Source organism: Prunus mume, linkage group LG4 (genome assembly GCF_029339155.1).
Source record: "Prunus mume cultivar Tortuosa linkage group LG4, ASM2933915v1, whole genome shotgun sequence".
Taxonomy (NCBI): Eukaryota; Viridiplantae; Streptophyta; class Magnoliopsida; order Rosales; family Rosaceae; genus Prunus; species Prunus mume.
The window spans coordinates 226,889-241,932 of record NC_142701.1 but is presented as its reverse complement, the minus strand read 5'-3'; the positions used below and the strand labels follow the sequence as shown (position 1 = coordinate 241,932).

The following is a 15,044-nucleotide window of genomic DNA, read 5'->3' as shown; positions in this document are numbered from 1 at the left end:
GCACCCTACTTGCTGTTTTCACATAAGGAAATTCCTTTGAGGTATCAAATTATTTTCTTAAAACCCCTTTTTGTTGATTTTTACTACGGAAGTTTTCATATTTTAAGTAAATGACAAAGTTAACCTCAAAGATTGGATTGAACATCCACTCTTAAGTCTAATAATTGAGGACACTTCTGTCATTTTAAGAAGTTTTTTAAATTACACCAACAATTGTTGGACGGAAAATTATTGGAAGGGAACAAATCGAAACCTCATGGGTGTTTTAAAACCTCACGGGTTCAATCAAAACACCAAAAATCTCAAGGTGTGTGTCAGTGTAAATATCTCACTATTATTTAGGTTACTGTTGCATGCTCTCTAGGGCTCGGGAACGCAACATCTTCCTATTTTGTCTTGGAAAAGGGATGTATTGACATAGTTATAGCCAACAAATTCATAACATGAAGATATATGAATACTAAAAGGGGCGTATTAACCCAGCTTACTGGTGTATTACCATGACTTTTATGATTTAAGAAAAACTGAAAGGTGTTACTCTACAAGGAAGTTACGTTATTACTGAGTCTTGGGCTTGGTTGATTTAATTCATGAATAAAGCCATTAGACATTATGAATTCAGATTTATAGATCTGGATTCTCTACTTTGATTTTTTATGTACCCTCAAAACCCAAATTCTGAAACTCGAAGACCCCATTGTATTTTGATTCCCATGGTCATGAAGAAATTTGGTTGCATTGGAGTCATTGACGGCATAAATTTTTTCAATGATCGTAACATCCTCCATCTTGTCACTACTGCATCTTACTTACAACCACCATTGTCCTCGAGAAGCATTCATCAAGATTTCTTTTGGTTTCATGTGAAGAGTTTCAAAATCTCTCCAAAGTGCTTGAAGTTGTGCACGTTTCACATTGGTTGAGCCTTGACACGTTTCTTCGTCGAATCTCAAATATTCCTGGAAGTGTCCTTTGGAGAATGATCTCCAAAATGCAACATCCAATTGAGCAGTTGAATCCTTAACTTATATATAAATTGAGGAATTCCTCATGCATCTGAGAAGAAAGAGAAAATTAAAAACGAAGAGTTAAAAACCTTAAATAAGAACAGAGAAATCGTAGAGAAAATTCTATCAGAACTCCATGAGTTGTAGTATCACAAAAATAAATATAATTCCACTATCATATTTTGTGGTGCTTTTAGTTTATTTTAAAGATATTTAGTTATATACTTATTCTTAGCATTAATGATATAGATAAACCATTATATCATTTAATTTTTATAAACAACCCCAAAAAAACGTAAAAAATGACAGTTGACCTTATTGAATTTAATTTTGATTATTAAATTACTTTGATGAGGTTTTGAGTTGAGTTTGTTTTAAGAAATTCATGGCAGTTGTATAATCTATAAGAAGTTAATATATTGTAAATAGACTTTTGGTGTGTTTCTAAAGTCCATTTCATATTAAATTTTTTTATAATTTGTATCTATATTGAGTATAATAGTGAATCTCCCATTATTTTACAACAAGACAACCCTTTTGTGGGTTCCTCGGGTTGCTTGGATCCTACGGAGCAAATCAAATTTGTAACTTGGACAAACATGGAATAGTGGATACACCTTTTATCCAGCGCAAACCCGCCCATGCTCATATAGATAGATATAAATATATAATATTCAAATATAGTGGAAAGGTCATCGTTATTGCCGAAGCCTCCATATCATCGGCATAACCGCCCATTTTTGCCACCAAGAAACGTCACTGGGAAAAGATGCTGCTGTGTCCTGTTGCCGTATGCCTCCCTATTTTCTTTCAAAGCCTCTGGTTGGTTCCTCAGATTCCGCAGGAAAACAAAAGAAAAAACAAAGATAGATTGTGTTGAGAAAGAAAGAAAGAATCATGAAGACGATGGGTGAGATTCTGAGTGCCTACTGCTCGGATGATTTCGATATGCAGCTGATAGGGAAGTTCTTGAGTTTTGCTTCAAGAGGTGACAGAGTTGGACTGAACCAGATGTTGATCAAAGGCATATCTCCTGATGTGCAAGACTATGACAACAGGACTGCTCTGCATCTCGCCGCAAGCGAGGGTCACACTCCCATTGTCGAGCTTCTTTTGTGCTACAAGGCAAATGTTAATCTCAAAGATCGATGGAAACGGACTGTAAGAACAACCAATAACTCATGTCACATTTAACTTCTCATTTGCTTTATATACCTAGACATTCTTTTCTTAATTAGCATACCTTTATCGATTTCGATCGCTTAGCTATAACTCTTTATCTCTTTATTTGGTCACATATCAAGAATATAAACATGTGATTACAAGTCCTTCAAAATGGATATTATAGTATGATTGAACTTATCTTGTCCAAAATTCATCATATGCTTAAGGATTTTGGAGCATAGAGCAAGTTTGTCTCTTATGCTTGCCAAATTTCATCTCTAGCTCCACAAATTTAGATGGTGTCTGCAACAAGTATCATAATTGGTTGAAATTATATGATCTTTGAGAAATCCCAGTAAATTTATATTGCTAAATGTCATTGGCAATTGTTTCCATACCAGTATATCTGCTTTCCATGCGGGACATGTCTTGTCCAGGTGTTAATTGATTGGACTGACTTATCAGAACAAAATAAATCATGTGTCAATAAAATCTGTCATGCTTTCTGCTGTATATCAATCCAAAATGTCTGAGTGGTCTATACAAAGTTACTGGTTATTATTACTCTGGTTCGTAAAGTTTACCTCATAATTATAACTATATATACATAAATTTTTTAAGGTGCTTTAATGGTTTACACTTTTAGTGATATCTTTCTGTAAGAGTCGAGAGTTCTTCTATACATAGTTGTTTACTGTTAACGATGCTACAATCTCTCCTCGCCGGTGTTCTTTGAATGACTTGTTAGGTATAATAGCTAGTAATTCTACTTTCTTTTTTCCTAATGTGAAGCCCCTGACAGACGCGAGACTCTATGGACATCGAGATATATGCAGGATTCTTGAAGTAAATGGAGGCAATGACCTTACCAATGATCAATTCGTAAGTGAAATATCACTATAGAACACACAGATGTACAGTGAAAAGTCCTTCGTGGGTGGAGTAAAGTGACATTTGTAGATATTCTGCTGTTGACTTCTCTTCATGCATTTTTTGCACAGACGGTTCGACATGAGCAAGAAGATTCAAATGATGTGAAGTTTGACATGTCAGAATTAAAGACAGAGCATTCATCAACCATTCAGCAGGTATACCAAAGTAAATGGGAGAGAGAGGCAGAGATCATTTGATGTGTTGACCTTAAATTGCTTTCATTTACTAACCTGCAAATTTCCTATTCAAAGAAAAAAAAACCAAAATCTCATCTTTTGATGAACTCTACAGATAAGGAACTAAGAAATCAAAGCAGGTATCATCTTATATATATATGGTTTCTATAACCATTAAAAAAATTGATTTCTTTAAGAGAAGCAGAATTTTATTATTGTAGACTATGGCATGTGAAAAATTCTTACTTCTGCGACAGTGTGTCTACCTAGCAGCTTCTCTATCTGAAATACTCTTGTTTTCTTAATTTTTCAGGGCTCATTCAGTGAATCTGAAAAGGTCAAGTGGCGTGGAACCTGGGTTGTCAAAACTGTTATAAAGAGACACATATGCAATCCTGTAAAAATGTATGCTTGATATGGACTTTTTTTTTTTTTTTTCTTGGCCTCTAGGTTTAGTTATTTGTTTGAGCCAGTAAATTTAGGTTAAAACTTTGGACAGTGTTAGATAACAATAGCTTGCTGCTTCAATCTTGATACAGGATTCTCTCTGCTAAGGACAACACTCGCCTCCGGGAACTTAGACATCCCAATATTTTGCAATTTCTCGGTTCAATTGTGCAGCAAGAAGAGATGGTTCTGATTACTGAGTATCTACCAAAAGTACATTGTGCTATGTCCCAATCATATGTTCTTACTAGATTGTTGTTAGTGGTTTTGATCCATCTTACATATTTGGAAAATTTTATTTATGCTTTCAAATTCTCAAAAAAAAATCTTAAAAAATGTGATCTTTATTGAACAATTAAACTAAGAATGAAATGAAACCACATGGACATATGGAAAGCGGTATTCTGCCACTTTTGATTCTTGTTCTTGCCAGTTTCCACAGTCCAAGTAATTTATGCTCAAGTGAGCACATCATAAGAAGTAAAAGGACATGTTTACTGTCATTCAGCCATCTCAAAAAATCTATTTTTCTAGTATACATAGGAAGAAAACCATATGCTATGTTGTATGAAGTGCAGTAAAAGCCATTCTAGTATAAGGTATAATTCAGTAATTTTATGTTATCGAGGTCATCATTGTCAAATATTCTTTTCTGGATCATACACTACCATTCTGTCTGTCTGGAAATGGAGGCTAATTTTGAGATTCTTCGTATCTTTCTCGTTCTTTTTAGTTTTAAAATTTACTTTGTGCTATTCTAGGGTAACCTGGAAGATATTTTGAGGCAGAGAGCTCGACTTGATGTGCATACTGCTCTACGCTATGCACTTGATATTGCTAGGTAACTGATTTTGGTGCTGTTCAGTAATTGGATTTGACATGTGAAGGAGTTCATGTCCCTTCCATGTATCAGAATTATTTCTATGCAATGTTCAATGCACATGCGTACTACGTCGAAGCATATTAATATTATTTGTATTGTTAGTATTGGAAAGATTTTAACTCCTACTCCTAAAGAGTCTTTCCAAATCATTCTCCTCCTCCCTTAATCACATTGATGATGACTCATACTTTGTAATTCAGTACTTGCTCTTCAGAATGCTCGTCTTGTAGCGTACATGCTGAGTATAAGTTTCCAGAATTGTATCCCTTCTGCATTCTACACGCTTCTAATTCGTACACATGTTTGTGACAAGTTTTTTAGAAGTACTTATCATATGAAAAAAGGTGCTTTTAGATTTTGACATGTAAAAGTATTTGCAGGGGAATGAACTATCTTCATGAGCACAAGCCCTGCCCTATAGTTCACAACCATTTGGATACCAGGTAGGCCCTATCCAAGAGAGAACATCTCTCTCTCTCTCTCTCTCTCTCAACAAACAACTTCAAAAAAAAAAAATCTCTAAACCGTTTTTGAGAATTGAATTTGCAATGTTAAAGACAAAAATTAAATAGGTTATTGCCTTCAAAGGGTTATTTGTTCTCTTGGTCTGTTACTATTATTAATCATATATGCTTCAAGAAACCTTCCATCCCATATGATAATGAAACTAATCCTGTCTTTTCCACTTGGGAGTAGAAACTTGTTGCAGGATGAAGGTGGACACTTGAAGATCGGCGAGTATTGGGTTCAAATGCTGTATGAGCAAATTAACCCAGATCAAAATGGTTGTACATGAACATCAAATTCCTTTTGACTTGGTTTTGAAAATCTCTGTTGTCTTTCTAATCAATTTCATTTCACAGGGAAAAGAAGTGGCAATCCCTGTAACAGTACCAATCTATTAGATGGCACCAAGAAAGATATTCGTACATTTGGATTCATATATTATCAGGTACATGTTTTTGTTTGGATTTGGTAATTTACTTGACATGACATTCTTTTGAAGCTGTTTGCAGTAAAATCTTCCCGTAATCCAAACAAATCCATACGTCAGTAGTTAAGTTGAACGGGCCATATTGACAACTGCCTTGCATCTATGTAACTTGTAGAATTTTTAATAAGTTGAAGTACGTTGGGAATTCATCTTGAGAGTGTGTTATTTGATATACAATATTTTGTCCATTTCATATTTGCTAAATTTTTGAGGCAACTGGTAGTTTAGGTTTTCTCAAAGCAGTTTTAACATCATTTTAAGTTTGATGTAATCTACAGATGCTAGAAGGAAATCACTTCATGACCAACACGAACTCTGACTTCATCCATCAGGAACCGGTCGATTTTAAGCCAAAATTCCACTTAAGTCGATGTTCAAACAGAATTCAACAGTAAGTGTGGAATTCTTCTGATCTATTCCATCTTACTTTATTCTTATGAAAAATATAATTTGTAGTTCAATTTTTTCAAAGAGTGTGAAGCAGCAGTTTTTGCTGCATTCTGTCATTTTAAACTAGGATTAAAACCTTACGTTTTCATCCAATGTTGGAGATGCTGTTCCTCCTTTTCATAGAGAATTCTAGTTTAGGCAGAGTAATTGGAAGATTTGCATCAAACATGTTGACAATCCTAAATCATAGGTAACAAAAGTATTTTATCTTGATGATATGACACAGGAAAAATCGTACCTACCGATGTTATTCAAACGGATGCTAATTATCATGCTTATTCGATGATTACCATGAGCAGAAAAATATTGCTACAACTTTTGATATGTAATGTAAGTGGTTGTACATGTTTCCATTATGCAGGTTGATAGAGGGTTGTACAAGTAATGATCCTTCCAAAATACCCACATTTGAAAGTGTCATAGGAACTCTAGAAGAGGAATCAGCGTCTTTAGGGAGACCTGCATGCCCAGTTATTTGTTCAGTGCATTTTTAGGGTGTGGACTGACGGAAGGACAAGAAATACACCAAATCAATACGACTTTAGTTTGTCATGGACAAGCCTTTGTAATTTGAATTTATGAGAGAAAGTAGTAATATTGTCTTGTGATATTGAATATTATGTGTGAGTGTATTGTGAAAACTTAGAGTTTGATTGATGCTATATAATTTGTTTGAAGGGTTCACTGGAAATACTCGCATTTAGCTTCTTGCTTTGAAAATGAGTAATTTCTTTTTGGCTTTAATTTTTATTTATTTTTATACAAACGATGTGGTGACTGAAGAGGTGGTGGTAGATTCACCAACTACCCTCAGATGCCTAAGTTTTTTTTTCCTCATCGATGTGGTTGAAAAGTATTTACTCATTTATGGAGGAAATGATTACCTTTTCATGTGAAAAGTACTCTTTTATAGGAAGATGGGACCTTTTGGTTGTACTTTTCCAATGTGGGTCTAAGGAGTTGATACTATCAACATATAAGGTGTTTAAATGAGGTATGGTTAAGATATTTCAAATGCAGTTCTGCTCATGAATTTGTGATAATGCTAGTCAATTATCATGATAGTTGTCTTTGTTGAAGTTTTATGGCTCACCAATATTTGTTGCAAGGGAAGAAGAAAACGAGGATGGGCTTAGTTTTCTATTCGTTTAGGATTTTGTTTCCTATCCTAGTAAACTTGTAACCCAAGTTAGAGAACTCATGTTAGAGAACTCGGGAGGAGCGAGAGATCTAATATGTGGCTGAAAGTGAAAGTGTAATATTCAGAAGGAAAAAGAAAAGGTTGCAAATGTAATTAACCACGCTGAAAAACAACTGAAACTTCTTGCCTGTAATAAGTTTTGTAATACACACACCACTTTTCTACAATATTAATATATATCTCCTCCCTTTGCTGAAATTTATAAAAGAGATCAGCTTAGTGAAAATTACATAAATAGCCCTATTGTGCCATGATCACCTGGAGCAAACAGAAACAGGCTCTTCTGCTATAGTCTCCAACAATGGCTTCTTTGACCTACACATAGACAACTGTGCATGAACCTGGCGCGAGAAATCTTCAATATCATCCAAATTAACTTCGCCATCTCATGATCAAGATTTTCCGCCAATTCTCCATCCTTTTATTATACTCCTCCTCCTCATCATCATCATCAGCAAGTTCCCCGGACTTATCCTCAGCCGGCTGCACCCTCACGTTTCTGCCCGAAAGACGCTTGGTTGCCGAGCTGGCGGTGAGGAACAAGGCGCCCATATCGGCTGGAGTCACGGTCGAGTTGAGCCTCTTCATGGGGAACATGACGTACACGTCACCAATCTCCAAGTCTTCATCAGCATTGAGAGCTGAAAATCTTCTTCCAATATGGAGAGACTTAGTGTTTACAAGGAAGAAGTTTGGGGTCTCAAGCATGAGCTCTGCAGCTTTCATTGGTACATAGAATTGCTTGATTTCGCCGCTCGGGACGATGACTTTGGTGGCTGCTTTGCTGTTCTTGGCTATTTGGGTTGATAGGGTGCAAGAAACGTAGTTGCCCATGTCTTGAGGGGAGAGAGAGAGAGAGAGAGAGAGAGAGAGAGAGAGAATGGGTTTGTGATATGATGAGTTTTGGTTTTGAGGAGATGAAAATTTTTTGAGGACTGACAGAGTCTAGGAATTGTGGGAGTTGAATTTTTATAAGGGAATGTATGAAGAGGTCTCTCACCTGAACTAGAAACAGGATTAGAAGATTCTAAAATAATAAAGAAAATAAAAAAATAGAAATAATATTTGAGAGAGAAAGAGAGCCAGTTGTATGTGCGGTTGACATTGTTAGTAGTGTCCGCGTTGGGCCAAAAAATGTAGAAAAAGGAAAATGTAGTGGAAGGTACGCTACTACATTTCCGGTTGTTTTTTTATTAGTTAGTTAATCATGAAAAGCTATACGCTTATGTCAAAGAGGGCTGTTTCAATTGATAAGGTCTTTGTATCGTGTGTAGTTTTATCAGTGTTCAAGTTTCGTTAGTAGTAGTTCTGCTGATGTCCGATCTGGTAATTTTCTATAATTTATACCGTAGAGCACAAATTGGCAGAGAATGTGTAGCTCTAATTAGTATCTGAGTTTGCCACAAGCCAGCCTGCTAATGTGGTTGCAATTTTTTATATAAATACATAATGGTAAACGGTATACAGTACTACGCATAACTCTTTTCCTGTCAATTTTGAGATCTGACTCACGCGATAAGAGAGCTAATCTCCCTACATTTTTTTTTCCATAAATATAATGTGATCAATGAACTAATATACTTTGTCAAATAACGTGGGACCTTCTTCATTTGTCTTGACTTCTCATTTTTTCTTTTTTTTTTTTGAGATGGGATTAAGAGCTTATCTACAACTACTTCAATTTTATAATTCTATATCCTAAAATCATCACATTTCAATATACATGTGAGCTTCGTACAAGTTAGAAATGGATTTAGAGTAAATTCAGATTTGACATAAAAAAAATATTGCAATATTATAAACAACATTTGATGAGTTTAGTCATTATACATATCATGAGTGTATTATTAGAAATATATAACTGAATTATTGATAAACAAATTTGATGAGTGTAGGAGTAATTTGTATAATTACATGCAAAGCTATATATCTTCCATGATTTTTTTTTAAAATAAAAAAAAAAAATTATATCTCTTCCTTGATTGATGGATGATTCAATGAGATAATATGAATGTGGCATGAACCCTTGAATGTGCAATATACGAAAACGATATGCATGAGTCAATAGTAGGGTTGCGCGACAAATCTGGTTTTAAATTTCTTTCCCTCTCTTTCTGCCGGTGGCGGTTGAACGAGTCCGTGGTGATGAAGACTCAAAGAAGAAATGGGACAAAAGGAGGGTAGGCAGCTCATCACATTCATACATTCATATTCATATGCTGCAGCTGCTGCGTCACGGGATTGTTGGTGTCACATTTCCAAAAGTATCTTTCGCATAATTTTCCCACTCTCTCTCTCTCTCTCATTAATTCTACTATATTCTATATCTATAATAATATTAGAGACATATTTTTATTTATTTATTTATTCTGAATATTTATTTAAAATAGCTACTTTCCATCTCATAAAACCACCTCTTCTCTTATTGGACTACATCTCATTTTTGCTTGAACTCCACTGGCAGTATGTGGAATATATCTGTTTGTGTGTGTGTATGCCTTCAAAATAAAAGCATCAACTCCGTACTCTTTTTGCTGCCAGATTCTCTGCTTCCTTAAAATATATTTACTTTTTGTCCTACGTCACCCAAAAATTTTAAGAGAGTTTCACTAAAACACCCAAAATGGGGGTTGAAATTATAAAATAACCCAAGCACTATTTAAACATATAAACATACCCAAAACCCATCATTACGCACACTCAAAACCCATTTATACACACCCAAAAAGTGATTTTTAGTTAACTTGGGTGTGTTTCTATGTTTAAATAGTGTTTGATTTTTTTATAAATATATACCTAAATTAATAAATTTGTAAAATTTTAATTTGATTTTAGTTTTTTTTTTTTTCACGTAACATGTTTACTTACTTAAAGTTCGTATGAGAAGAAATAGAATTATTCCAATTTCTCTCTTCCTCATGTTTACCGACTTAAAATCAACATAGAGCAATACCCCAAAACCAGGAGCTGAATCAACTAGGGAAGCTAATTGATCCAATTCCAATTTCTTACTTCGCCCTTTTACTACGTTCCCGCTTTTCTTACTTCCTTCGTTCCAAGTATATAAACATGCCATTAATGATTTCTGTTTTTGTCAATGCGATTAATGATTTCAATTTAATCCTCTGAACTTTTTGCTTCCAGTTAGAACAATGTGGCCAATCAGTCCACCATAGTCCCAAACCTAAATCAACCCAAGAATCTGATCTATTGGGAAATACAAACCTAAATCAAGTGCATCCATTGGGGGATTCAGTAACAGGCACTCGATTGACGTACTGAATAGGTAAATGTATGGCAGAGACAGCATGAACTTTATTACTTTGTTTTGTGTTTGTTGGCAGAAAGTAAAGAATCTCACATCTGTCACAAAATTCATAAATGGCATTTCAAAATCATTACATCAGAACCTGCAAACATCAGGCAACAAAAATACCTCATTTCGACATTACTATAACTACCTTTAGTGAGTGCAAAAATCAACAGGCACAACCCTGATTCATCTCTGGAGCTGTTTGGAACTAAACTCTACTTTTCTGTGGATGAAAGGGCAGCATTTCCTCAAATAGCCTGAGCCAAGTTTTCCGATGCACTGGATGCTTCCAGCCTGCAAGTTCGTAACGTCAGTAACACTCAATCATCAGATGCGGCCTTTTTGTTGCAGACTTTAACCTTAGGCATCAAATAAAAGGAACTCATATAGACCAAAAATAATTAGTAAACAGCATATAGACTATACAACTGTATACATCGACTAAGCTTAGAGTCAATCGACCATAAATGCAGCCTAATAAATATCAACAGTCACTAGATTAACTAAGGTGTAGTTCCAGGAAAGCAAGCATAAATAAACATATTTCACTCCACCCTGGACATCGATTACATTGGACCAAAGAATGGTTTCTTGTATCTTTCTAAATATATTCTCTTTAATGCCAAACAGGACTATAAATTCCATTACGCGTCGAAAGGATAGAATAATGTAAGAATTGTATAGGTGTTATGCATTGCGAGATAGCAGTATAGTTCATTAAATAGAGGTTGAGGGCTTGAGGTGGCAAGACTGGATGAATGATGATAATCCAACCAGAGTCACTTGCAGGATAACCTTGGCTCAATACCCACAGACAAGCATAGTCGGTGACATTATACAGGTCAATGTCTTTAATATGCACAAAGGAAATAGGGCACTTTCAGCTCCCACCAAGGCATTTTCTATAATGACACAGTTAAGCCAATTTACATTTTCTATGAAGTGGGATAGAACACCAACAGGTGAGAACTTCTGATAATTTTCAGGATGCAAGTGCAGCATAGAATAATTGTTGTGGACACCCATATTGATGCAGTTGTTAAAGGATGGAAGCAAAATGACATAGTATAGTTCTCATAAGTTAAAAGTAGGTAAACAACAATTATGATGATAATAACAGCAATCATGATTCGTGATCGTCATCCAAATGTGAGAGATCCTAGTGGAAAAGTAATCATGAGGGTCGGTGTTTCAGATAAGTAGATAAAATGCAGTACAATAACATAAAGAAAGACATAAAATCGATAATAAGATAGATTAATATTGTTGTATGGACATTATTCTAGGAACCAATCAATTATGTAACTAGTATAGCACTGTAAAAATCATACTTAGAAAAGAAAAGCATAAAGAATAAGCAATGGGTTTCTACCTTTGAATTCCTTCTCCCACTTCCATCCTGAAAAAGCTCTCAATCTTCACAGGTGATCCCACTTCCGTAGATAGATTCTCTAATAGTTTCTGTAGAATAGTTTGTAAGACACTAGTCAGCAAGTGCACCATATCGCTTGTATATGCATGTACCATTTTACCAAGGTCAAACCAACTAATATACTAAAAGTACATCATACTAACTGATAAACCTGACTAACAGTTACCACACTCTAATTGCAATGTCAAAATACATTGAATGTGTGACCAAAATAGTCTTGATTCCTCTATAAGGGAGTGTGAAGTTCAACCCACATAAATGAAGAAATTCCGGGTGGGGAAAGGCCACTAACCTGGTCTAACCTACCACTGCTTTTTAGTATGTGTGCACGCATGAATGAAGTATTTATATATTTATGCATGGATCCATGCATTAGGTATGAAAGATAATGAACGATAACAGTTTATTCATCGTATTTATAAAAATGATGTAATATGCCAGTTAAAATATGACAGTTAAAAATCCATGAATTCACATATTTGACAGGCACGAATTCTCATTAAGATAGTATCCATCCACACACCAAAAAACATGTCTTTTTTTCCATATGAACATGGCCATCACAAGGAAGCCACTAACATTGAAACGGAGTCTTAGAGAAATTTAAATAAAATTATAAAACATTACAACATTTGCGCACCTTTACAGTTAGGGTGTCATCCATAATAAACTTCTGCTCCATAAGAACAACTTCCTCATAGTATTTACGCAAGCGACCTTCTACAATTTTATCTATGGCCATCTGAGACTTACCCGTACTTTCAGCCTGAAATCAAAACGGAACAAAAGTTATTATTACAGGCAGATAGGTGGTGACTACAAGCAGTAAATGGTGTAAAACACTTGCACGAAGATAGTTTATTTCTTTTCTCCATATAAAAAATATAACCGGGATCAATCAGCATAATCATTGCCAGAATATCACCATAAACAAAGAATGAGGAGCTGAACTGTGAAGTACATTTAAAAAGCATGCATGTTGATGTCCACAAATCTCTATATCTAATAAACGAAGAATGAGGAGCTGAACTGTAAAGTGCATGTTGATGTCCACAAATCTCTATATCTAATAACCATTTGAGGCTTCATATTTAGCCAATGATGAAATACAAAGAAAACAAACAACGAAAAAATAAAAAGTAAAAGAATCAACATTCCACAATGACTCGTTTAATTAAAATCATGATAGGTCATATAAACACTTGATTAAAGCATGTAACTAGATGAATTTCTACTTGCTTCACAGATCACAATTTGTTTCATGTTTATAACAGAGCCAAGGGACAACCATTAAAGAAAACATGATATTACCAAGTACCTGAGACTTAAGAATTTCACGTTCACTCTCTAATGCATCAGAAGAAACAAGTTCCTTTGTTAAGAACAAGGGCTTCGCAGCCACTACATGCATTGCCAATTGTGAACCAACGCGCTGGATAGCATCCAATTGAGAATTTTTGTCCTCTACTGAAAGAGATAAAATTCCAGCAATACGACCTAAACCTGTAATTAGATAAAACAGAGAATGATGAAGACTAAATGAAAATATTCTTTTCAACTCAGATATTTTTAGTCCTGCAGGACCTGCAGTGGTTGTGACTTTGCAATGCAACTTAACATCAAGGTAGTATCCGACAAGAGCAGAACATAATGCATTTAAAATGAGTATTTTTGTGCGCCTATGTTTGGATGCAGATAGACTATCTCCAGTTAAAGAGGAAAGAAGCGGTTCATTATATTTACCTGGTTGGGGACTTGTATGGAGGTAGGTAGAAACAACACTGCATTTGTGGACATCACAATACCCCTTCTAAGTTTAACATTTTCCCCCATCACTGCAGCTACTTCTGTAATTGCATTCTGAACAGTTGTTTCTCCACTAACTTTTGGATGTTCAAGATTTAACTTCAAGTCCTGGCAGGGATTCAATGAATTTAATACAACTCCTCAAGAAACCAAATTCCAATTAAAGTTCAGGAGGGGCTTGGAAATTAATTAAATTCAATAAATACGCTTACTACTAGTTCACAACAAAAAAACTTACAACAAATCATTAACATCTCTGAGTTTTACTAATTTCAACTCAAAACACACATAAGAGTACATTACTAATATCTACTTCTTAATAAGACTTTAGACTAAAGCTAGCAATCACCATATTCCAACTTTATGGACAACTATTCTGGTGTCAGCTTTCTTTTTCATTCTTTCTTTTTTGTGATAAGAGAAACTTTTATTCAACACAACAAAAAATAAGATACATCGAACGGTGGAGAAGGGATCCACCAGAAACAGAAATTATATGATATCTGTGTAGTCCATTGCAACTACCAATGCATGTAAAAGTCATTCTCAGCTGCCAAATATGGTCATAATTCAAGTTACTTTAATCATTATAGATTTTACTAAGTAAAATTAAAGATTAATTCATGGTAAGTTCTTGAAAATATTTAACTTCAAGGTGAAAGGGCAATCATAATAATGTAGACTAGGAAATTGTATGTTGTTTCTAAATTAAATATATGAAAACAATAACACTACAGAAACAAAGGAATGCATAAGCTTACCTCCAAACTAGAGGGAACGTGGAAGACCCCAGAAACGAGTTGAGAAGAGCTTTCAACTAGCAAAGCTTGCTTTGCCAAAGCTAAGGCCTATAAGAAGAACAAAATAGATAAAGTGGCTGCAGAATCTAACAAAATTACTATATATTCAACATGAAAGACAATACAATAAAGGGTGAAAGTCTAACAGATAAAAAAATTTGGAAATTAAATTATTCTTATAAAATTAAAAACCATTTATGAGACCGGTTCTAAATAATAACAAACTGTGGTATACAATAATAACTTTAATCAAATGGAACTCCGAATATGGAGGAACCATATCAGTCACACTAACCAAGTGCTGAAAGATATCATTTCGAGCAACAAAGTCAGTCTCGCAGTTAAGTTCAATGACAGCAGCCTTGCTCTCGTTCTGGACCAGTGCCAGCAAACCCTCAGCAGTCATTCGAGATGACTTTCGACGCCAAACCTTCCTCT

At 34.9% G+C, this 15,044-nt stretch overlaps 3 protein-coding genes across 3 annotated transcripts in view; 1 reads left to right on the top strand and 2 right to left on the bottom strand.

Annotated features, from left to right (window-relative positions):
- Positions 1–1,739: 1,739 nt before the first annotated feature.
- Positions 1,740–6,727, top strand: LOC148917570 (serine/threonine-protein kinase 12-like). Its single transcript, XM_089051433.1, has 11 exons — positions 1,740–2,168; positions 2,964–3,053; positions 3,173–3,259; positions 3,594–3,685; positions 3,820–3,940; positions 4,489–4,568; positions 4,991–5,053; positions 5,307–5,395; positions 5,474–5,562; positions 5,883–5,995; positions 6,416–6,727. Exons 1-11 carry the CDS (start codon positions 1,905–1,907, stop codon positions 6,546–6,548), a joined length of 1,221 nt encoding a protein of 406 aa, XP_088907559.1. The 5' UTR covers positions 1,740–1,904; the 3' UTR covers positions 6,549–6,727.
- Positions 6,728–7,361: 634 nt separating this feature from the next.
- On the bottom strand, positions 7,362–8,202 carry LOC103328658 (uncharacterized). Its single transcript, XM_008231066.2, is given in 3 exon segments — positions 7,362–7,631; positions 7,634–7,660; positions 7,663–8,202. Coding segments are annotated over 3 exon segments (576 nt in total). The 5' UTR covers positions 8,090–8,202; the 3' UTR covers positions 7,362–7,509.
- Positions 8,203–10,548: 2,346 nt separating this feature from the next.
- LOC148917569 (elongation factor Ts, mitochondrial-like) overlaps positions 10,549–15,044 on the bottom strand; it is an 11,458-nt gene continuing 6,962 nt past the window's right edge. Inside the window, 8 exon segments of the mRNA XM_089049818.1 lie at positions 10,549–10,862; positions 11,941–12,029; positions 12,641–12,766; positions 13,319–13,503; positions 13,744–13,782; positions 13,785–13,914; positions 14,568–14,654; positions 14,902–15,042. Coding sequence (XP_088905944.1) covers positions 10,817–10,862; positions 11,941–12,029; positions 12,641–12,766; positions 13,319–13,503; positions 13,744–13,782; positions 13,785–13,914; positions 14,568–14,654; positions 14,902–15,042 — 843 coding nt within the window. The 3' untranslated portion in view covers positions 10,549–10,816.